The sequence below is a fragment of the Phascolarctos cinereus genome, unplaced genomic scaffold (assembly GCF_003287225.1).
Source record: "Phascolarctos cinereus isolate Bilbo 61053 unplaced genomic scaffold, phaCin_HiC Scaffold_726;HRSCAF=1367, whole genome shotgun sequence".
NCBI classification, from domain to species: Eukaryota; Metazoa; Chordata; class Mammalia; order Diprotodontia; family Phascolarctidae; genus Phascolarctos; species Phascolarctos cinereus.
Window position 1 is genome coordinate 338216939 of NW_027556098.1, and position 23039 is coordinate 338239977.

At 38.1% G+C, this 23039-nt stretch overlaps 1 protein-coding gene across 2 annotated transcripts in view; it reads left to right on the plus strand.

The window, feature by feature from the left end:
• The first annotated feature begins 2820 nt into the window (after positions 1–2820).
• Positions 2821–23039, plus strand: part of CDADC1 (cytidine and dCMP deaminase domain containing 1) — a 40040-nt gene continuing 19821 nt past the window's right edge. Inside the window, exons 1-5 of one of the 2 annotated variants that reach the window (XM_020993760.2) lie at positions 2821–3067; positions 3888–3982; positions 13599–13673; positions 18163–18340; positions 21961–22539. In XM_020993760.2, the coding sequence (XP_020849419.1) occupies positions 2986–3067; positions 3888–3982; positions 13599–13673; positions 18163–18340; positions 21961–22539 (1009 nt within the window). In that variant the 5' untranslated portion in view covers positions 2821–2985. The remainder of the gene's footprint in view (positions 3068–3887; positions 3983–13598; positions 13674–18162; positions 18341–21960; positions 22540–23039) is intronic. The other variant, XM_020993761.2, reaches the window with a different exon arrangement.

The following is a 23039-nucleotide window of genomic DNA, read 5'->3' on the forward strand; positions in this document are numbered from 1 at the left end:
TAAGTAGCTACAGTACCAAAAATTAATTGTAAATAGGATCAATAAGAAAATTATACAGGGTCAATCTTAATCTTCTCACTGAACCTATTTCCTCATCTGTAAAATGAAGGGGTTGTACTAGATGGTCTCCTTTAATGTCCTTTTCAAATCTGTCTGTTACATTATCTCAGTTGTGTACAACTCTTGATGACCCCAGTTGAAGTGCTTGGCAAAGATACTAGAGCGGTTTGCCATTTCGTCCAGCTCATTTTTACAGATGAGGAAACTGAGGCAAACAGGGTTAAGTGACTTGCCCAGGACATCTAGTAAGTGTCTGAGACAGATCTGAACTCATGAAGATGAGTTTTCCTAATTCTAAGTCCAGTGCTCTATCCACTTTATGACCTTACTGCCCACCAAATCTATAGTTATGATCTTATGATCTATCTATATGTCAAAATTAATAGGAAAACATAATATAACTTACAAGTATCTTTAAAAGGTACAAAATAAATTGCTATGCTTAGCTGAAGAAGAAGGTCATAAATGACAAGTGGGAGATTAGAGAGGATGTGCTATTTGAGTTGGCCCTTCAAGAATGGGTAGAAATTCCATGAGTAAAAAAAAGGAAAGACATTCCAGGTATGAGAAATATTGAGGGGAAGGCCATCCTAAACAGAGAGCTCAGGGCAGATTTTGGGAACAAAGAGTTATTGTCACTAGAGGATATGCGGAGGGGCATGTGGACGGGCACAATATAAAGTATGGTTGTAAAAGGTAGATTGGCCTTATATTATGAAGGGCTTCTTTACTGAAAAATGAGGAGTCATTGAAGATTTTTTTTAGCAGAAACACAAAATGACCAGATCCTGTATAAGATTAGCTTGGCAGAGGGGCAGCTAAGTGGCACAGTAGATAGAGTACTGGAGTCAGGAGGACCTAAGTTCAAATGTGGCCTCAGACACCTGACTCTTACTAGCTATGTGACCCTAGGCAAGTCACTTAACCCTGAATGCCTCACCAAAAAAAAAAAAAAGATTAGCTTGACAGTAGTAAGAAGGATGGATTGGAAAGATGAATTAGAAGAAGGAATATTTGTTAGAGAAGGCTACTGCAATAGTCCAGGTAGGTAGTAAGGTAGATTATATAAGAACAGTGATAATAGGAGCAGAAAGGAGGACAAAGATCTTGAGAAAGTAAAATTGATAGGACTAGTTAACTGATTTGGTACAAGAGATGAACAAGTGAGAAGAGTCAAAAATCTGAACATAGGAAACTGGTTGGCTTGGTCGAGTGGTTTGTGAAGCCACTGACTGAAAGAGTGAAGTCAGAAGGAGTGCATGTAGAGAGATACTGAGTTCAACTTTGGACTAGCTGAATTTGAGGTTACAGTGGAACATCCAGGTGGAAATGCTTGATAGGTAAACATATGGATCTGGTGCTCAGAAGAGAGGTCAGGGCTAGACGTATAGATTCAGGCAGAGGTGGGGAACCTGTGGCCTCAAGGCAGATCCAAATTTCACAGAACAAATCTCTTTAATACAAGGATTTGTTCTGTATAACTTGGACTCAACCAAAAGGCCACACCCAAGGACTTAGAAGGCCACATGTTGCTTTAAGGCCACAGGTTTCCCATGCTTGGATTCAGGAGTCATCTGTATAGTTGCGCACACAAAGACTTGAGAGTGAATATTTACCAAGGGAGAGAATGTAAAAAAAAAAAGAAGAAAGCCAAGGACAGAATCTTGGGGACACGGATTAGGAGGCATCAGGGAACTGTGTGATACAGGGGAATATACTTACGCCACAGCCTACAGGATATAAAATAATTTCATGTAATAAAGATAAGACAATTTTGCTTAGAACTCCTCTATCCCTCTTCTGACTTGTCCAGGTCCTGAAAGTCAATCATGATTTAAACCTTTACCTTAACATAATCTTATGCACTTCACCAGTGAAAAAATACAGGCATTATTCATTTGCACTGATGTCTTCACTGTGAGTCACTTTTTAAAAACATTAAAGCAACTGGTATGTTTGCTTGGACTTTGGGTTTCTGAAAGTTTAAGGGTTCAGTGCCCTAAAAAAGAAACCCAAATAAATTACCCTTAACATCCATACTCATCTACCGTTTACAGCGATATGTTCATTCCTCCATATCAGTCTTTTGATAATAACCTTCTCCTTGCCTTGAATGCCATTTCCCATGCTTTCCCCCAAATCTGAATCCCATCCCTTGGGACAGGCTCAAATCCTACATCCTTCAGGGCCCACTACAGCGCTGACTCCACCATTTCCCTCCATCCCACCCTGTTTGTGAGAAAAGCACTTCGTAATCTTAAAAATGTTATCATTTAACTCACCGTTACTATCATGGAAAATAATAACTACTACCCCCAGCCCTCAGCCTGCCTTCAAATAGTGTCCCCTCTATATTACACAACCCGTGTGACCCTGGCCTGATTCCTCAAGTACAACATAAGGGGGTTACTGATATCGATACCATATCTACATTGATGCACAATGAGATGTTCTTTTCACTTCTGATCCTAGAGCAGGACAGAAAGAGTGAAGTCAGAAGGAGTACATGTAGAGAGATACTGAGTTCAACTTTGGACTAGTTGAATTTGAGGTTACAGTGAAACATCCAGGTGGAAATGCGTGACAGCCAGGTACACATGGATCTGGTGCTTAGAAGGGAGGTCAGGGCTGGCTTGGCCAAGACCCGCCCCTTCCCTTCTCCTCCTCCTGTCGCCCCTCCCTTCTCTCGCTCTTCCCCGCTCCCTCCTCCCTCTTCACCCCGCCCCCGCGCGCGGGCACTCACGTCACAGAGACGCGCCAGGCAGCGAGGGAGCGTGGCGGGAGGCGTGACGTCAGCTCTGTGCGCCGTGGCGGCCGTTGCTTTACCGTTGCCGGGAGAAGGCGGAAAGGGGCACCGTGTAGGGGGACCGGGATCATGCCTGACGCAGGGGAGTCCCGCGGGCAGCAGAGACCTCCGGGGTCGGGATGAAAGAAGGGGAACAGATGCAAAATCTGGAGGGCGCGGGGGCCGGGCGGTCAGTGAGCACGCAGACTGGCAGTATGACCGGTGAGTGCCCGGGCGCCTTGACCGTGACCCTGACCTCGAGCCCCGGAGCTCCGCCTTGCCCTTCCGGTTTCCTCCAGGAGCTCTCCTCGGCGCTGTCCCGGAGTCCCGGGCTGCACCTCCTTGCGGGGCGCTCCTCCGCTTCCTCCCGTGGCTCGCGCCCCGACCTTCCCTTCCCCCCCCCCCCCCGCTCCCACCAGCCTGGACGGGGTTGAAAGGAGGCGGGGGAAGCCCCTGACCTTGGCCCCGCCCACTCTGGCCGTAGTTCTTCATTGACCTTATGACCCCCCACTTCACCCTAACCCCTGGCCGCTTTCAAAGGACTTCGTGCCTTGTCTCTGTGATAAATACAGCCTGGTCGCTTTTAATTAGGTTGGCTCGGGCTGCTGCAGCCGGGCCGGGATTCCTCTCCACGCCGGCACTGGGGGCAAACCCTGCAGGACTCCTAGGGATGACTTTGGGATGCACCGCGGTCTCTTGCTAGTACTAACAGCTAGCTAGCATCGAAAGGTCTGCAAAGCACCTTACTTTTCGTGATCTCGTTTTATCCTCATCACAGCCCCTTGAGGCAAGGGTCAGATTTGAGCTCTGGTCTTCCTGGCTCTCCGGGTCCAGCTCTCTGTCTACTGCACCACCTTAGAGCCAACCCACTTTAGTAGCAATTAATGATCGTGAAGGATCGTTTTCTCTTTCTAACCTCTTCCTGGTTCCATCTTCTCTGAAAAGTAAGAGAACAGAACAGCGCTAAGGTTTTGACAAGCCAAAGAATGATTGTTTTCATGAGCATTGGTAATATTTTAAAGTATATTTTATATTATTGTAGGCCAAATGCCAAGGCTTTCTAAAGTCAACCTTTTCACTCTGCTCAGTCTCTGGATGGAACTCTTCCCAACAGTGGAAAAAAAGCAAAAATTACAGGTACAGTTTACCTTTCTTTTTAGGCTGTTTACCCCTTCTTCCCCCTAGCATTGCCCAAACTGGTCTAGAATTTCAGTCTAGCCCTCCAGATTTTGTAACATTAAAAAAGAAAGAACTTAATCTTAGGGTTTGAAAATTGAAAAGCACCTCTGAGATGTATTCTGATATTTGTTACTCATAAATACAACTCTGAATATTTTTATGAAGAACTTTTTTACATGTAGAAAGGTAATTTTTCAGATTGGGCCACATTTCAATCAGTGTTGGTATTCAGGAGTTTCTTTGACTTTGTGATTTAAGTCTAACATAATTTAATGATTAATTTTCTTTTATCTTGTATTGGTCACTGTTGTTTAACATGAGTCAATTTTGCCTTCATTGGATTGTAAACCCCTTCTGGGCAGGGTTGATATGTTATGTTACTTTTGAGTCCCTGAAAATATGTAAAGTAGCATTCTTATAGTAGACAGTCTATAAATACTTGATTGATTAATGCTCACTTTCTTCCTTGGATCTGGTTAGATAGAATTAAAATAGGTTAGAAATGTATACTAATGCTTACATTTTACAAGCAAAAAGCCAGCATAGTGAAAAAAATATATTCAATCCACATAAATATATATTGATATTGCCTAGTTTTTTCCTTTGACTATTATTTTCTTCTTTAACATGTGCACTTTTATTTGAACTAGTCTTAGTTGAAGTACAAGTAAAGTTTCTCCCCACTTTAAAAAACTGGGACTAATCTCCTTGAGCTCCTGGTTAATTGGTTGGTTGTTACCCTTCTTTCTTGAAGAGGACCAAAATGACATCACTATGTTAGAGCCAAGTTACAATGTGTAACTTGACCAGAGCAATACTAGCTTGGAAGTCCATTGGGGATGGATTCTCTAAATTTGTGCATCTAACACTTCTTTTGAGCTACTTTCATTGAGTTCCTAGGAAGAGTGTAAAAAGCCTTCTTTCATATCTATGTTGGGGGTTCTGGGTGGGAAAGGAGGGGCACCATTATGGTTCTGAGGTTTTTTTTTTTAAAAGGAACAAAAATTTTTTTTTAAGATTAAGAGGCAGCTAGGTGGTACAGTGGCTAGAGCACGGGCCCTGGAGTCAGGAGGACCTGAGTTCAAATCCAGCTTCAGACACTTGACACTAACTATGTGACCCTAGGCAAGTCACTTTACCCCAATTGCCTCACAAAAAAAAATTTACATAACATACATGTAAGCAATGTTATTTCCTTCCTACCTCCCCCTCACTTGTCTAGATTTATGTAATTAGCTCTTTTGGTAGAGCAGAGCAGCCTTCACTGAGGCAAGTAACCCTCTGTAACAATGCATTAGGTTGTAAAACTTTGGGGACGTTTGCCTCTAACAGACGTAGACTGTTCATCACTTTCACTATTCTGTTTTTAAAACCTGAGTCAAGTGTCTTCCAAAACTAAATAAAGCCATGCCAATCCCATCACTTTTTTGAGCATTTATTATATCACAATCTCCGACAAAAATAAAAATTTAAAAAAACAATCCATTTAGAACAATAATAATAATAGCACTTTTATTAACTTCATTCTTACAACAACCCTGGGAGATGGGTACTGGTATTATCCCCATTTTACACATGAGGAAGCTGAGGTAGACAAATTAAGTGACCTGCCCAGAGTCATACAGCTAGACAGTGTTTGAGGTTGGATTTGAATTCAGGTCTTCCTGACTCCAGGTTCAGTGTTTTATCCACTTCATTACCTCACTAGAATGCTAGAAGCATTTGCAATGGACGGTGGATGATGGAGAGTCCAGATTTGTCATATACCTGCTTGCTTAACCACATGTACTGGAAAAGGGACAAGGGAGGCCAGACTGGAATTTGTAATCCAGACAGATGATTTGTCCGTAGGTGGTGCAATGACCTTGATTTTCATTGTTCTGGGCATTAGACTTGTAATTCCTCTCTGCTTCTTGTCACCAATACTTGGGTATAGGGCAGTACCACTAGACAATATGGTATTGGCATATACATCATCTGCCTGATAGTATAGGCAATGTACCACACCTACAGTTACCTAACTTGTGAAGAGATGCAAGGGAGGTTTATGTTCACCACTCTTGTAGAGAACCAGCCTTCATCATTATTATGCAAATCATTTTAACTTTTGTTTTTTATTTACATTGTTGTAGTCATTATGCATACATTTTTTCCCCCGGGTCTGCTTACTTCATCCTGTATCAGTTCAAAAAAGTTTTTTCATCCTTTCTGAATTCTTTGTATTCGTTATTTCTTATGGCACAATTACATTCATGTACCACAGTTTGTTTAGCTATTCCCAGTCTCTGGATCAGCAGCTAGAAGGTGCAGTGGGTAGAGGGTGAAGTCCGGAGCCCTACGGGCAGCTAGGTGGTGCAGTGGATAGAGCACCGGCCCTGAAGTCAGGAGGACCTGAGTTCAACTCCAGCCTCAGACCAAACACTTGACGCTTACTGGCTGTGTGACCCTGGACAAGTCACTTAACCCCCAATTGCTTTGCAAAAAAAAAAAGTTCTGAGTCCAAATCCAACCTCAGATACTTACTAGCTGTATGATCTGGGCAACACACTTAGCCTCTGTTTGTCAGAGTTTCCTTATGTGGAAAAAGGGGATAATAATACCACCTATGTCCCAGGGTGTTGCGAGGATAAAAACGAGATAGTTTGTAAAGTGCTTTGCAAACCTTAAAGCACTACATAAATGCTGGTTATCAGTAGCTATTATCATCATCATTTACTTGGATGATAAAGAGGCAGCACAGTATAGGGGATAGAGCTTTGGAGCTGAAGTCAGTCAGTTAATAGCCCACTCTATGCCAGGCATTGTGCTAAGTGCTGTGGATACAAAGAAAGGCCCTGACCTCAAGTAGTTTACAGTGTAATGGAGGAAGACAACACGAAAAGGAACAAGTGGAGAGGGTACCCTGCAGAGGGGCATGATAAAGACCTGTAACCCAGTAGGAAACGATGAGGTGGCTGTACTGGGCCCCCTCATTAAATGGAGGATCTGGAAGGAGCTCTCATGTCTGCTTTACACTCTTTCCAGTTAGGGGGAAGGAGGGGTTCCTAGGGCCACAGGATATGGAGGAGGTGTGAATTTCAGAATCAATTCAGTGTTCCTGGAAAATGAGTTACTGGAGACAGTGATGAAGTTTGGGAAATCAGCTGGGTAGGAAATGATGTCAGGAAGACCTGGATTTATATCCCACCTCTGACACTTCCTAACTGTGTGATCCTAGGCAAATCACTTAGCTCTCCTGAGCCTTAGTTTCTTCGTCTGTAAAATGAGTTTTAAATCTGTGGTATTACTTTGTTTTCAGTTCTTTGCTACCACAAAAAAAATTGCTACTATGTGTATGTTGGTGTATGAGACCTTTCTGTCTTTGACCTAGGTAGGGTATATCCCTAGTAGTGAGGTCTCTGGGTCAAAGCACATAGACATTTTGTTCATTTTCTTAGCATAATTCCAGATACCTTTCCATGATAATTAGACCAGTTCACAGCTCTACCATCTGTGTATTAGTGTGCCTCTTCCAACACTGACTATACTTATCTTTAAACAGTAAGTGCTAGTTGGCTTACTTTGTTGTTGTTGGGTGTGCAGGTGAAATCTCTATGCTGCTTGTTATTAATGATTTGAAGTATATGGTTGCTAATAGTCTACAATTCATAGAATTTGCGGGTTGGAAGGGACCTATTTACCATGTAGTCCAACTCATACATGAAAAGCATCCATACTGTAACGTGTCAGACAACTGGTCATCTAGCTCCTTCTTGAAGACAGACTCACCACCACTAAAGGCAGCTCCTTCCACTGACTGAGAGAGCTAATTTTTAGGAAGCCTTTCCTGTTATCAAGCCACATTCTTACCTCTTTGCAACTTATACCCACTGCCCCTGGTTCTGCCCTCTGGGACCAAAGAGAACACATCTAATCCCTTTCCATGAGACAGCCCATCAAATAATTGAAGACCGTTGGTTGTCCTTTACCTTCTCAGTCTTTTCCACTCTTAACTTCCTCAGTACCTCATGACATGGTCTCAAGGTGCTTTATCATCCTAATTGTCCTCCTCTTGGATACTCTCGAAGAGTTAATTAGAGATGTTCTTAATCTGTTCAGAACTGAACACTCTCTTCCAAATTAGGTTTGATAAGGGCAGAATATTTCTTCTAACTCTGAGCATTTTCACTTGTTCCTTCCTGTGCCTGGTACACTTGCCCTCCTCCTTTTTGCTTCCTGGCTTCTTTCAAGTCACAGCTATAGTCCCATCCTTCTATAAGAAGCCTTTCCCTGTCCTCCCTAATCTTTGTGCCTCCCCTTTGAGACTAGCCCCAGTTTATCCTATCTATATCTCGTTTGTACATCACTGTTTTTATGTTATCTCCCCCATTAGACTGAAAGCAGGGGCTGGTTTTGTTTTGTTTAATATCTTTTTATCACCAGAGCATAGCACAATGCTTACACATAGTACATAGTAGGAGCTTAATAAATATTAGGTGAGTGTTTAACTTAATTGTTTCCTTATTCTTAGAAGCTGCACCTCTTTTAATTCACGTTTTCCGTTCATATACTTTGACGCCTCATTGTGCTCTTGGTTTTATATATTTCTATTAGCTCCCTGTACATATTGGATAGCAGGCTTTTAACAGAGAAATCCTTGGTTTTCAATAAAAAATGTCTTTTCCCTGTTAAGCACTGTGCCTTCTACAGAGCAAGTATTTAGTTAATGTTTATTGAATTGGATTAAAAATTTAAATTAAAAATTGAATTAAGTCTCTGTGTTCTCAGAACATTATCTATAAAATTCTATCATGATTTCTTTTTCATATCTTTAAGTCTCTCCCTTATTCCTCAAACCTTTGCTCTTCTTATCTTCTGCTTTTTTCCCTACTATTTGATTGATCTCATTAAAGAAATCTACCTTTTGCCTTACGAACTTTAATGCTAGTTCTTGCTGCTTATCTCTTACTACTTCTCTCATTAAAATATAAAGTTCCTAAGAATCATTTTTATGAGTAAAACATCAATGAGACATTTTGAAATAAAGATTGTTGAGAGCTTTGGGACTTTAAAAAACTAGATTAAAAGGTTAATCACATTTAAGCTGTAACAGAAAACATATAAGACCGATATTATAAGATCATAGATCAAAAATAAGAAGGGATCTTAGCAGTCATGTAATCTAATCCCCTCATTTTACAGAATGAGGAAACTGAGGCCCAAAGAACTGAAGTGCCTAAGCCAACTTTTATTAAAGTAAATAACAGAGCTGATATTCAAACTCGGTTCCTGGGTCTCCAACTCCAGAGATCCTTCCACTGTAGCAATTAGAGAAGGATAAGGATAGAACCTATACTAAAGTGAAGAAATTCATGATATATTTTAACGAAATTACTTTAGACTTCATTAATTTCTCCAAATGGATGAGAAATAGTAAAAGGTGAAGAATTGTGTATGATGAATAATTATGTACCAGTGACTATTAGTAATGAAGCCAGTGTAGCTCTTTTCAGTTATTTAGACTTACTGTTAACATCTTGATAAAAATCTAAACCAGTTCAAGACACATTATTAACATGATTTAAATTGTATTTTTAAAAAATTATCCTTATGTACCTTAATCTTTCTTGGGTTAACAGTTTTCCTGGCATCCTGTTTTCTCATTTGGCAAATTCCATAATAAAGAAATCAGTGATTTAAAAAAATTTCAAATATCCTGTTTGAAATCTTTATTTAGAATCTCTATGCCTAAATCCTTATCCATTACCTGTTTGAAATTAGTAGCATGTGGAATTTTTAAGCTTTAACATCATATATATATACGTATATGTATTTGTATATGTATATATAGAATTTATTTATTTTTAACTTAACTTAAAAGATTTAATGCAAATAGTATTTTAGTTTTTCCAATTCCATGGAAAGTTTTCAGCATTCATTTTTTATAAGAGTCTGAGTTCCAAATTTTTTCCCTCATTCCCTTCCTCCCTCACCACCCCCAAGATAGCAAGCAATCTGTTATAGGTTATACATGTGCAATCATGTTAAACATATTTCCACATTGTGTTGTGAAAGAAGAAACCGAACAAAAGGAAAAAAAACACAAAAGAAACAAAGGACGTGCAAATAGTCCACTTTGATCTGTATTCAGGCTTCCATTAGTTCTTTCTTTGGATGAGGATAGCATTTTCCATCATGAGTTTTTTGGGTTGTCTTGGATCATTGTATGGCTGAAAAGAGCTAAGTCTATCATAGTTGATCAGCGTACAATGTTGCTTTAAAATAGTATTTTTAAAATTTTCAAATAATAGATTCATTGCCCTAATTGTTGAACAGCATAGAGCTGTTCATTTATTTTTCAGTGATTTATGACGGCATGTACAACATGTTTATCAAAATTTGCATATGAAAAAAACTGGGATAGATAGGTAACTTTTTCTTTTTGTTTTGAATCCTCAGTGCTTAGCATTAGTATGAACTTAATAAATGCTTGTTGAATTGAATCATGGAGTCAGCATCCAAAAAGATCTCACTGGGCTAGCGTGATGGGGCAAATCTAATAAGATGAAATTAAAAGGAACAAATGTAAAACACATCAGTTGGACAAATTCCGAAAGGGAACTCTATGGCTAGATATCAGTTAGTGGATTGGAAGCTTAATAAGGGGCAATAACATGACCTGGCAGCCCCCAAAAAGCTAATGCTATCTTAGTCAGTCTGCCTTAAAATCAATCTGATGTTGTTCAGAATGAGGGAAGGAATTGTCTCACTGTATTCTGCTTGGTGCGACCACCAGTGAAGTGTTGTGTTTGGTTCAGTTTGCCGTCTTTTAAGGAGGATAGAACATTCTTATAGCAGGGCCAGCGGATGGTCAGCAGACTAAAGAGTACGTAATTTGAGAGATTGGTTTAGGTTAGGAATGATTAGTAAAGAAAGGAAAAGACTTTCAGAGGACATGTTAGCTGTCTTCAGATATGTGAAGGGGGCTGTCTTGGAAAAAAGAGTAATTAATTAGACTTGTCCTGTTTGAACTTAGAAGGAAAAATGGGTAGGAATTACAGATAATTAGTTTGTCTTGGTATAAGGAAAAATTTCCTGAAAATGTAGAATAGGTTGTTTAAGGATATGGTGTTTTGTTTTTATCACTAGTGGTCCTTAGGCAGAGCTTGGAATACCTTCTCAACAGCACATCCTAGAGAAGATTCTTATTTAGGTATTAATTAGACTAGATGACCAACATCTATTTCAGCTTTAAAATTCTGTGATGTTGAGATATAGGCAGTCCCCTCGTTATAAACATATGACTTAGGAAAAATCTCCACACCTAAATTAATGCTGTTCCCATTTACCTTTACCCCTGCAACCTCTTATTCCCCAGACACCACCAGAACTGCCAGCGCCAGAGTTGTAAGAGCCCCCTTCTGAAATTGTTGTAGGAGTTGACCAGCCATTGGAACTTCTCAGTCTTTACCTGTGCCCCATCCCACCCCACTATGGGCTTTGAGCTCATAATAGTGGTTTCTGTTTCAGCTACATTATAGTTAAATAGGTTTTTGTAAGCTGGATTAGGAATTTAAGCACTATTTATAACATTATTTCTATAAGGAAAATACATTTCAGATTGCAGACAACTGATTTCAGATTTGAAAGATAAATTTTAATTTGTTTACTGGCTGAACTTTTCAGGTTGATAGTATATTTCGTAAGGTTTTCATTTGTTTGTTCTTAAATGTAGTAGCTATTGGGGAAGAACCAACTGTTGATTTTTAGAAGAGCTAAAAAAAGAATATATTTTTGATTATGAATTATCTAAAGAGCATTCATTAGTATTAAGATAGCCAACTTAATGTGTGAAGAATGTAGTATACCACATTAGTGAGAAATTTGATAACCAGCCTAAAAAGTAAGTATTTTCATTTGAATACTCCAGTGATTCTGGCATAAACTGTAATAATATATCATAATGTCTATTAGTCAATTAGAGTTCAATAAGCTATTTTTGGAATAGAAGTCTCCTGCTAATATAGTAAATATCTTCAAATTCTATCAATTTAGTTCCTTCTATACCTCCTGTAGGAAATTAGTTGCCAAGTCTTATCGATTCTGCCTCTAAAATGTCTCTTGCATATACCCTCTTCTCATCATTCATTTCATAAATCCTCTACCATAGTTTAGTCCTCAACACTGTTCACCTAGATTATTGTAATAACCTCCTAATTGGTCTCTCAGCCTCATGTCTTTTCCTCTCCAATCCATCACCCACATAGCTGCCAAACTTTTTTTTTTCATAAAGCGCAGATTTGACCATGTGACTGGTTTTCTACTCAAGAAGTTTTAATGGCTCCCCAGTAACTGAAGTTTCACTGGGGCTATGTGGTGTAGGGCTCTAAGTGTCAATCTTTGTAAGATAATTAAACATTACTTTCTTTTACATGCTCTGGTCAAACTGGAGTACTTGCTGTTTCCTTTATATGGCATTCTCCCCTCCTAACTCCATATTTTAACACAGGCTCTCGCATACATATTGAATAGCCTCCCTTCTGTCTCTTAGAAGTCATAATTTCCCTCAAGGCAGAATTTAACTTCCACCTCCTTCAAGAGAAATGGCTCACCACAGTGCGTGCCTTCTGTCCAGATCTATAGATTATATATGTGTGTGTGTGTATGGATGCACGTATATACATATATTATCTTATTTTTACATATCTGTGAATATGTAGTATCACCTTCCATTTCACTTTTGTATTTGTGTCCCTAGCACCAAGCACAGTAGATGCTTAAGGAAAACTTACTGATTGATAGTAGTCTGTACGGCACTTTGTAAATCTTAACACATAAATGTAAGTTAGTTATCAGTGTTTAAGAATTAGAATGTCATTGAAGTGGAAATAACTTTGAGAGTTTATTTGATCTTTCTGGCTTCTAAGTACAGCCATGTGCCAAGATTTCAGTCTATGAAAACCTTTAGTTATACATCTGATATGACTCCTTTAGACTCTGAGTTATATTTCCTTCAGTTTTATCTTTAATAAAAAGAGCTTATATTGTTTCAGGTCTGATTGGTTACATTTCATAATTTTTCTAAAGGCTATAGAGAATTAGTTTTAATTATGAAGTTGGAAGACTACCTAGAGGGGAAATTATTCTTAATTTGCTTCTTAAAGAAGAATAAAGAATTATTAAGTGACAATTCAGTAGGCTTTTCATTTGCAATTAGTAAATTTAGTATAAGTAATAGGAAATTAGCTCTAAAAACTTACCGCTCAAAGTAGTAGGCTTCATGGTAATGAACTTTGAAGTTATTTTCCTAGAGAAAATTTTGTCTTAATAGAAGATATTGATGGATGCCTAGGGAAAAAGACAACATTGGCGATATAAAAAACTTGTCTAGAATCTGTATTGACAGAAAATCAGCATCAAGGAATTATTCTGTATAAATATTTTCAAGGTGAGGCCTCAGCAGAAAATGAATGAAAGTTCTTGTTATTTCTTAAAAATAAAAGAAAAAAATAATTCCTAAAGAAAATGTTGACCTGCTACCAAACAGAATATGCCTAGATGTTAATACCTTTTAAAAAATTTTGTTGTTAATCAGACAAAGGAAGAGGATGAACTTGGACCTTTGGGAGATGATGCAGATGTGGCCAAAGTATCAAATGACAAAAAACAGGTGAATGAATTAAAAAAACAGAACATACCTCTATCCGTGTGTGTCTGAGTTTTCTACCCACCTACCTACCTACCTACCTGCCTACCTACCTACTTACTACTTGTCTACCTAATCTGTTGACCTAACTGATCTGCAGTAGCTATCTAATCACTTATGTAGAGAGTGAAGGTGTTGGACTAGATTGCCTCTGAAGTCCCTTCCAGCACTAGATCCATGAATTGGCTCTGTAGGCTAAGATGTGTGTGTATGTGCTTTGTTAAAAATGCAACATTGAAAATCAGTACAGCTAAGTTTGCTTATGAACTATATTGATTTCTTTCAATGCATATAGTATTTTAAGAGGTATTCAGTCATTCCTCTTAGAATTCTTTTTTGTCCCCTCATTTTCAGGATAGACAGTTTTTTACTAAGGGAGTTTTTGTTGGGTCTTGATTAAGCCACTCAAAAATAATCAACAAAATCACAAGTATTGTACAGTTAAAATATTTTTTCAAACAAAACCTGAAATCAGTGTACTATAAATTGCAAGCTTATATTAATTATTGAAAGACTCTGCTCTTTAAAAAATGAATTATAAATAATCAGTGTAAGTTTATAGTAGATTATAAAAAAGGAATCTTATTGTACCAACTTCATACCTATTTTAAATGAACTAATATTTGAATTAGTGCTCAGACTTAAATAGACAGTTAAGCCTAACTGAAATAGTATCCTCTAAAAGGATCCAAATATCTTTTATATACATATACATATATATATATATATATTATATACACGCACACACACATATAATTTTCTTAATATCTAGAGTGAAAATTCAGTATACAGAGTATTGTAAATAGCAATATTGTGAGGGCACTGAGAAGAGGAAAGTATTGACTAACATCATAAAATACTCCTGATAGTAAGAAATGTGAGATTAAGTAATAAAGTGAGAAACAGATTCCCTTTCATTTGAAAGTAGTAAAACAAGATTTGTCATTAATTTTAAGGGATTTTGTATCTTTTTCTTGTGATTTAGATAATAAACTCTTAGAACTGGAAATGACCTTGGAGATTATTTTTTCAATTTTTTATGATAGTCTTAGGCCTCTGCCAACAGGCAAAAGAATAGTTACCTCAAAATGATTTGGACTTTTCTGAAAATCATTTTAAGTTGCCTCTGAGATATTGGGATTTAGCCTTCCTGTGATTTAAAATTTGTTTTATTCTTTTAAAAATAACATATATTTTGTATTAATAGTATTCAGTGTAAGCTAGATCTGGCCTCCAGTGAGAAGGGACCACAAGGTCTGGAAGGTCTTAACAAGCTAAAAGGGCTTTGAGTGTGAGTTGGGTGGCACACTGTGTTTTTATGTCTGTTGTCTGTGCACTTGCCTGCCTTAAATTTGAAGAGATACATCACCACAAAGCTGGCTGGTTGGTGAGGAATTCATCCATATCTCTTGAAGATAATTTTCGAGAGTCCCATTCTGATAAAATCACAGATACTTGAAAGGTTGAAGTATAAATAAATAATTTGTTATGTTCTGTGTTTATTTTGCCTTTGTGCTCATTTAAAAGACTTTAACAATAGGAGTACATATTAGTGTAGATGTCTCATGTTATTTCTGGTCCTATGAATGTAAGTTGTTCATCTAAAATACAGAAAATAAAACTTAGGAAAATGAGCTACTGGTACAATTATGCAGGAAGGTGGTAAGGAGAAAACAGGGAATAAGGCACCATTGTATAGTGTTGAGTGCTGGATTGCCACTACCTGGAAGCAGGTAATTTGGGTTTGAAATCCTGCTCAGATACTTAATAGTTCTTGGGTAAATCACTTTAACTTTCTGAGCCTCAGTTTCTCCGTAAGTAAAATGAGGATAATAATATTTATACTAATTATCTCATAAGGTTGTTGAGATGAAAAAGCTATATAAATATGGTTATTTATTAAGCATCTACTTAACATTTAACATTTATTAAGCACTTACTATGTGCCAGGCCTTGTGCTAAGCACTGGAGATTTAAAAAAAAAAAAGAGGTAAAAAGCAGGCCCTGCTCTCAAGGAATTCACAGTCTAATGGGGGAGACAGTCTAACAGAGGAAAGACACTAAAATTAAAAGGAGTTGGGAAAGACTTCCTGTAAAAAGGATTTTAGTTAGGACTTAAAAGAAGCCAGGGAAATCTGTAGGCAGAGATGGAGAGGAAGAACATCCTAGGTGTGGAGAACAAACAGCCAGAAAAAAGCCTGGGCCAAGAGATGAAGTATCTTATTTGTGGAATAGCCAAGATATCAGTGTCACTGGATCAAAGTATGTTAGTTGTTGACAACAGTAATAATAAATGCTGAATCCCTGAAAATACATGGTAAATATATTGATTCTTATCTAGAACACTCTATTCTTAGCTGCCTGTGTTTAATTGTAGATTACTAGTGAACAAGATCACATAAATCCTCTTTCATAATTGTCAGTGAAATAAAGCAAAATCAGGATCCAAAACAATGATTCACTAAAAGCATTTAGTTTCCCTAAATCCTTTTGAGAATCTTATTAAATCACACCGCCTAAGCAACTTTGGAATTTTTCAGAATTTCTTAAACTTTGGAATAAAAAATCTTTGCCCAGAATTCTGACATTTTGACTATACCATCATAAAGTAAAAAAGAAAGAAAAAGTAAATAGGATTCCTAGGAATCTAAACAAGAAAGTGTATACAAAGTTGGTTCAGAAGCTTACCTAAATAAAATTAAGTTGACTGAGGCTGATTTAAGTTTTCTCTTATTGTTTATTAGAGTAACTTTGAAAAATTCTTCCATAGCCAAGATTTCCCACTTAACTACCATCTATTACCAACAATTAAGTAAATCTCATGGCTAAATCAGTGTACTATAACCAGTTGTCCTGGTCACTTTGGTTGGTTCAATTTAGTGAAATGAGTTTTAACGGTGAGATTTTTGGATACGTGACATCAGTGAGTCTGATGTTTGAAAGCAACATTTTTACTTATTTTCCAGCTTACTAAGAGGAGCCTGAAGTGGGCTAATAAAGTGAATAAAGGGAGGTTGTGTTTAAAATCTTGACACTTAGGCAAATATGAGAGAAAAAAAGTAGAATTTTTGGTTCTCCAGTCTCAGTTAAGTTTTAATGTTTTACTTGAAAATTCAGTACATATTACCCTTTTTTGATATATTAACTGCATTCTTCTAGATTTATACAAAAACTAGAGCATTTTGTATAAAAAATCTGTATACTGAATCATAAAGTCAAAAGCAATAGAAAAATAACTAGACCTGTGTTTCCGTAGGAAAAAATAAATCTTACATAATATCACATGTAATCCTATTTTTCATTTCTGGGAACTGTCTGAACTTGTCAGCATACAACCTTAGTGCAGCTGATTAATTGTTTGATTAGTACAGTTAAATCTTCCATATAACCCCTGCAAAAAGTCAGATCCATCCAAATTCTTTGCACTGATTTAAAGCACATTTAGAAGGAAAATGTGATGGAGAGTGGCATTTGTGTTATAATGGGAGGAGTACTGGACTGGGGATGAGAAGACTTGGGTTGACATTCTAATGCTGGCACTAACTTGCCTGACCTGGTCAAGTACACCAAGCCTTCATACTTTCCTTAGCTGTGAAACCTACCTCACAGGGTTCTTAGGAGGAAGGTGCTTTGTAAGCGTTATAATAAATATAAAGGTGAGCTATTTTTTAAAAGCACGCATAATAAAAAATACAGTTCTTATTTCAGTGGGAGTTCTCTTGTTTTCAGTGGACTTGAATACTTAAGTAGCCTGTACACAGCTGTTTCATTACTATGTTTAGCAATGTGTCTTGAGCAAGAAGTCACTTGATCTTCCTAGTCTTCAGTTTCTTTATCTGTAAAACAAGAGGGTTGGAGTAAGTGGTTTCTGAATGTACTTAATAGTCCTCTTTTGTTGTCGTTCCCTGATTTGTACTCCAACTTTTTAGTAATACTATAGGTGGTCTTTTTTTTTTTAAGTTAATAGCTCTGTTGTCCCTCAGAAATACTATCACTTTGTGATTCTGAGATGGATATTCTATGGAACATGATCCTTACCTTTTTCAGAACTAAAAAAAATTAGCTTATTTGTACATTATATTATTACATGTCTCCAGAACAAGCTAACTTAGCATATCTACAAGCTTTGTGAATAATTTGGATAGTAGAATATAGGGTGGGAACTCTTCAACATCGTCAAGTAAGCATTAGACTTTTACAGTGTTTGTTTAGAATAAATTCACCAAACTCAGCTAACAAATATTAAGTGCCTACTGTGTGCAAGACTATGCAGGGCTTTGGGTTTTCAAAAATAAATACGATATAGCACCTTCCCTCAAGATGTTTCTGCTCATTCCGTTTTCAGATGAGGAAGCCAGTCCTTTTATTTTATTAGAGTAAGCCAAGTGTTGTCTATGATATGCTCTCTAAATGTGTCATTTCTAATGAAATAATATTTTGTATTTTGATGTAGGTGAAGAAAACTGGTCTTGTGGTGGTGAAAAACATGAAAATTGTTGGTCTCCATTGTTCTAGTGAAGATTTACATGCTGGGCAAATTGCTCTTATTAGGCATGGGTCAAAGATGAAAAACTGTGATCTTTATTTTTCCAGAAAACCATGTTCAACTTGTTTGAAAATGATTGTAAATGGTAAGTGTAGAAATGTATATTGGAAACAAGTGTCCTTGATGAAATAAAATTTAGCTGAGAGCAGTTGATAGTAATTAGCTACAAGGAGATAGCATGTTAAAACCTGCGTATGCCACTAGTATGCCACTGATTGACTAGTAGTCTTAACTTGAGTAGGCCATTTTAACCTCTGTGCCTCAGTCTTTTCACCATTAAGTTGAGGGAAATATACTGTCTACTTCTAATGGCTAAAAATCTGATTCTGTTCTAATAATGGATATCTAAGAAGATAATTCTTTCAACAAATATTTATTGGATCTACCATATATGGAGATTCTGGGGATTTATAGAATTGTTCTTGTCCTCAAGAAGGCTTTAGCAGGGAGATAAAATACACATGAAATGTAAAATAAAAATTCAAGGCAGTATTTACAAAAATCAAATGAGTAATATAGTAAATAATGGATTTCAAGGAAGAGAGAGGTCATTGTAAGTTGATGTGGTTGGGAGAGTAGATCTTGAGGGATAGATGCAATTTAGGTAGGACGGAAAACGTGAGAAAAGTCATAGAGGTAGTAAGAACCAAGTAGTGTATAAGGGTCGATGAGTAGACCTAGGGTGTTTGTGTTGTTAAATATTAAGAATTAGATTAAAAAGGAGAAATTGTTGAGACCTTGAATGCCATTCACATTTGGATTTTTGCCTTCTATCTTAGAAGTCCTACTTTTTGTGGGGAGTAGTTATTTTTTATTTAACCAGAAGCCCTAAGATGGCCCATGGGAAGGAGGTTGGGAGTGGGGAAGAACCAATGATTGAGAACCATGGGACATTTCCAGGGTAGTGGAGTATGTGGTGAGAAGGCATTGACAGAGCTTCTTCCGTGAGACTTTCAGGTATATTTCTACTGAGGGGCTATGATAATGAGTTTCGGCCTGATTTCCTTTCCCACTGAAAATGCTAGCACAGAAGGGAGGTAAAGTACAGAGCTGAATGGGGCAGATTGATCAGGGCGTGGCAATTTTGAGAATGCTGACAATACTTATTCGATTTCAGCTGATGGAAACAACTAAGTTTGGTATCTAGTTAATAAGAATAGTTAAAACTACCAGATGGCTTACTCCTTGACACTCCCTACTCCTTATATCCCGGGTTATCTCCTCTCTGGTCTGTGGCGTAGCTGTGCTCTTCCTCCTACATCTCCCATAGAGCAGTGTCCCTGGGACTCTTCTCTCATAGTATCTTGTGTCCTATTTTGGCATCTTAGGGCATCTTTAATGCTACTTGTTCTGAGTTCCAGATTTATTATTTATAGTTCTGACAAGTGACAGCTAAGTGGCCTTCCATCTACATGGTTAGTTTCTGAAATTGATTTATTACTTGTGATCCACCACTTGGAGGGGAGAGGGATTCATGCTGTTGGTAATTGGGAGTTGAGCAGGGTTAAAGCATGGTGAGAGCAATGTTTTAAGAAAGATCTGATAGTATTGCGCGGCATGGTTAGTAGATGAGGGAAGGCTAGGGGTTGTTTATGTTCTCCTAATGGACAGGTGGGAGATGAGTGCCTGGAATAGGGTGGTAAGAGAAGGTAAGAACGGATGCAGAGAAAAGAAAAGAATTTAGAGTGCTTGATAATAGATTGGATGGGGCACAAAATTAAAGGATAAATTAATCCCTTTTTTCATAGAGAAGCAGTGGCCTACAGATGAAGAGTGCTAGATACACTTTCAGGCATGGTTGCTGTGTAATTTTACTTTGCTCTACTGTTTTTTTCCTTATTACATGACTATGAATTTCTGTAATTGGTTAACTTCAAATGCCAGCCTGTTTGCCACTCAAAATTTAGAAGTACTACAAGTGCTTCTTTAGAAGTACTTAGAGACATGAACAGAAGAGTTTGGTCCCACTGATATCTAGAAAAATGTTTCTTTCTCTGGGTCCAGTATCTTCTCTCTTTGTCTTCCCATTTACATGTTCATTTCTTCTCATTTTATCCATCCTTGTTTTGTTATTCATCTGAAAGTTACATATGACCATTCCTCTCTTGAGCTCAGTAAATGATTATGTGTAGGCCCAAGTATTATACATAGGCAAACGAACAGGGTGCTTTTAATAGGAGAACATACTGAAAGCCTTCTTAGACTTAAGAATTAGGGTTTATTGTGTTAGAAATTAGGAATTAAAAATAATCTTATATGGAGGGGAAAATAAAGTGTCTGGATTTGGTTCAGTGAGATAATGAAATGGAGGAAGCTGGAAGCAGTCCTCAGTAGAACTCCTTTAGAATGATGTTGGGGGTGGGGGGGGAGAAAGACCTATATATAACCTGATATAAGAGAACTGGGTGTATACCATTACATATTATATGTAATCATATTTACTCTATGTGTTGGGAGATACGGTTTGATCCTCTCAGATGGTCAAATCCCTTAATAATTGGGTTTCTACGGGTTTTATTGTGCTTTCCTATCTTTAGCTATTGTGTTTTTTTGTTTGTTTTTGTGAGGCAGTTGGGGTTTAGTGACTTGCCCAGGGTCACACAGCTAGTAAGTATCATGGGTCTGAGGCCAGATTCGATAGCTGTTGTTAAGATAGTGAAGTAAACATTTCTGCAGTATCTGCCACTGGCACGAGGGCCTTTTGTAAGGATTTTTCCTTCTTACCTTCTTTATCTTTTTTTTTTTAAGGCAACTGGGGGTAAGTGACTTGCCCAGGATCACACAGCTAGTAAGTGTCTGAGGGCAGATTTGAACTCAGGTCCCCCTGACAGCAGAGCTGGTGCTCTTTCCACAACTGCCCCCTTACCTTCTTTATCTTGAATAGTTGTTGAAACGTGGGCATCAGTTTTCATCAGCCATGGTACTAATTTGGAGGTTTAACCAGCAGAGCTGATTTGGGAATGGGGATGTTACAAAGTCAAAAGAATGATTTCCCTAATTGGCTTTGAAGAAGCCACCATAATTCCTTTTCAGTCCAAGAAGTCAAGAAGAAGAAGAAGAAGAAGCAGACATAGGTAGAACTGCCTCTTAGCCAACTTTTTGAGTCTTATAGACTTTAACCTCTATAAGGTCAGGCACTATAATCTAATTCAGCACTAGATCTGACTGTCCTAGCTTTGCCCCATCCTCCTATCCCACCCATGTAGTTTTCTGCATATGGTGTTCATTAATAAATATTTAAATGAATGAACTGCTTTGGTGTGGCAAAATACCTTGGAGATGACTGATCCCACCCACATCTGCTTAGCAGTAGTATCCCTCCCCTTCCAAGAGTAGAAGACATTACTATTCGTGGGATAACCAAAAGGTTTAGTGACATAACAAAGGATTTTATTAAATATCTTGTAAACTATGCCAGAAACCAAAGTTCAGAAATTTCTGTATTTTAAACAGTGCTACAACTCATGGACTTCAAGCTCTCTCATCCCACCAGTAGCCCTGGGCTCATGCTTTGGAAATCACTGCTTCTAGTAGCACCTTTCTCTGAATCTGCATCACAGGCAGATCTCTGATGGACCTCGGCTGTCTCAAAGTATACACGCCCTGTTGATGGTGGGTTTATCCCATAAGTCCAGCGTCAGGGTCTTTCAGATGATGTTCAGATTTGTTCGAGATGTTTCAGACCTTTTACATCTTATGTTCCAGCTGGAGTGAACCGTATTTCCTACTGGCCTGCTGATCCAGAAATAAGCTTGCTTACTGAGGCTTCCAATCCACTGAGCACTGGAGACGCAAAACTAGATGCCAAAGCGGTGGAAAGACTGAAGTCCAACAGTCGAGCCCATGTGTGTGTGTTGCTTCAGCCTTTGGTGTATTACATGGTGCAGTTTGTGGAGGAAACCTCCTACAGATGTGATTTTATTCAAAGAATCGCAAAAACGCAGCCTGGCTCGAACTCCGACTTTTATTTTGAATGTAAACAAGAAAGAATAAAGGAATATGAAATGTTATTTCTGGTTTCAAATGAAGAAATGCATAAACAAATATTGATGACTATGGGCTTGGAGAACCTTTGTGAAAATCCATACTTTAGCAACCTAAGGCAAAACATGAAAGACCTTATTCTGCTTTTGGCCACAGTAGCTTCCAGTGTGCCCGACTTTAAACACTTTGGATTTTATTGTAGCGATCCAGAGCAGATTAATGAAATTCACAATCAAAGCTTACCGCAAGAAATTGCAAGGCATTGCATGGTACAGGCCAGGTTATTGGCCTACCGGACCGGTGAGTTGCTCTTAGTTTGTAAATTGGGGCTTGCTGGTAGTATATTTATATCAAACATCGCTGCAATTCCGTTCATTCATGTTAACATTTCCTTTGCTTTTAAACACTCATAATTTGCCTCATTATAGCATAGATGAGGGAGACACTTGGCTAGGCAGCAGTAGTATTAGAATAGTGTTACAATTGCTTGTGATCCCTTTGCCACATTTATGTAGTCAAGTTGTAATTACTTAGGGTGTGATTATCCAGGGGAATTCTTTCTTTTGCCTGCCTTTGATGCCTCTCACTGCATATTAGCTCCTCCACCAGAGGGCAGGCAGAAGAGAGAAAGTTAGCAAAATTCAGCAGTCAGTTTTGGTATTTTAGCAGCTCTGGAGAAAGGTTCAGTTAGGGAAGAATCGTGGCTCTAGAGCTGGAAGGGACCTTGAAAGCTGTCTAGTCCAATCCTGTTACTTTATACGTGAGGAAACTGAAGATTGAGTAGGATAAGAGTTTTGTAT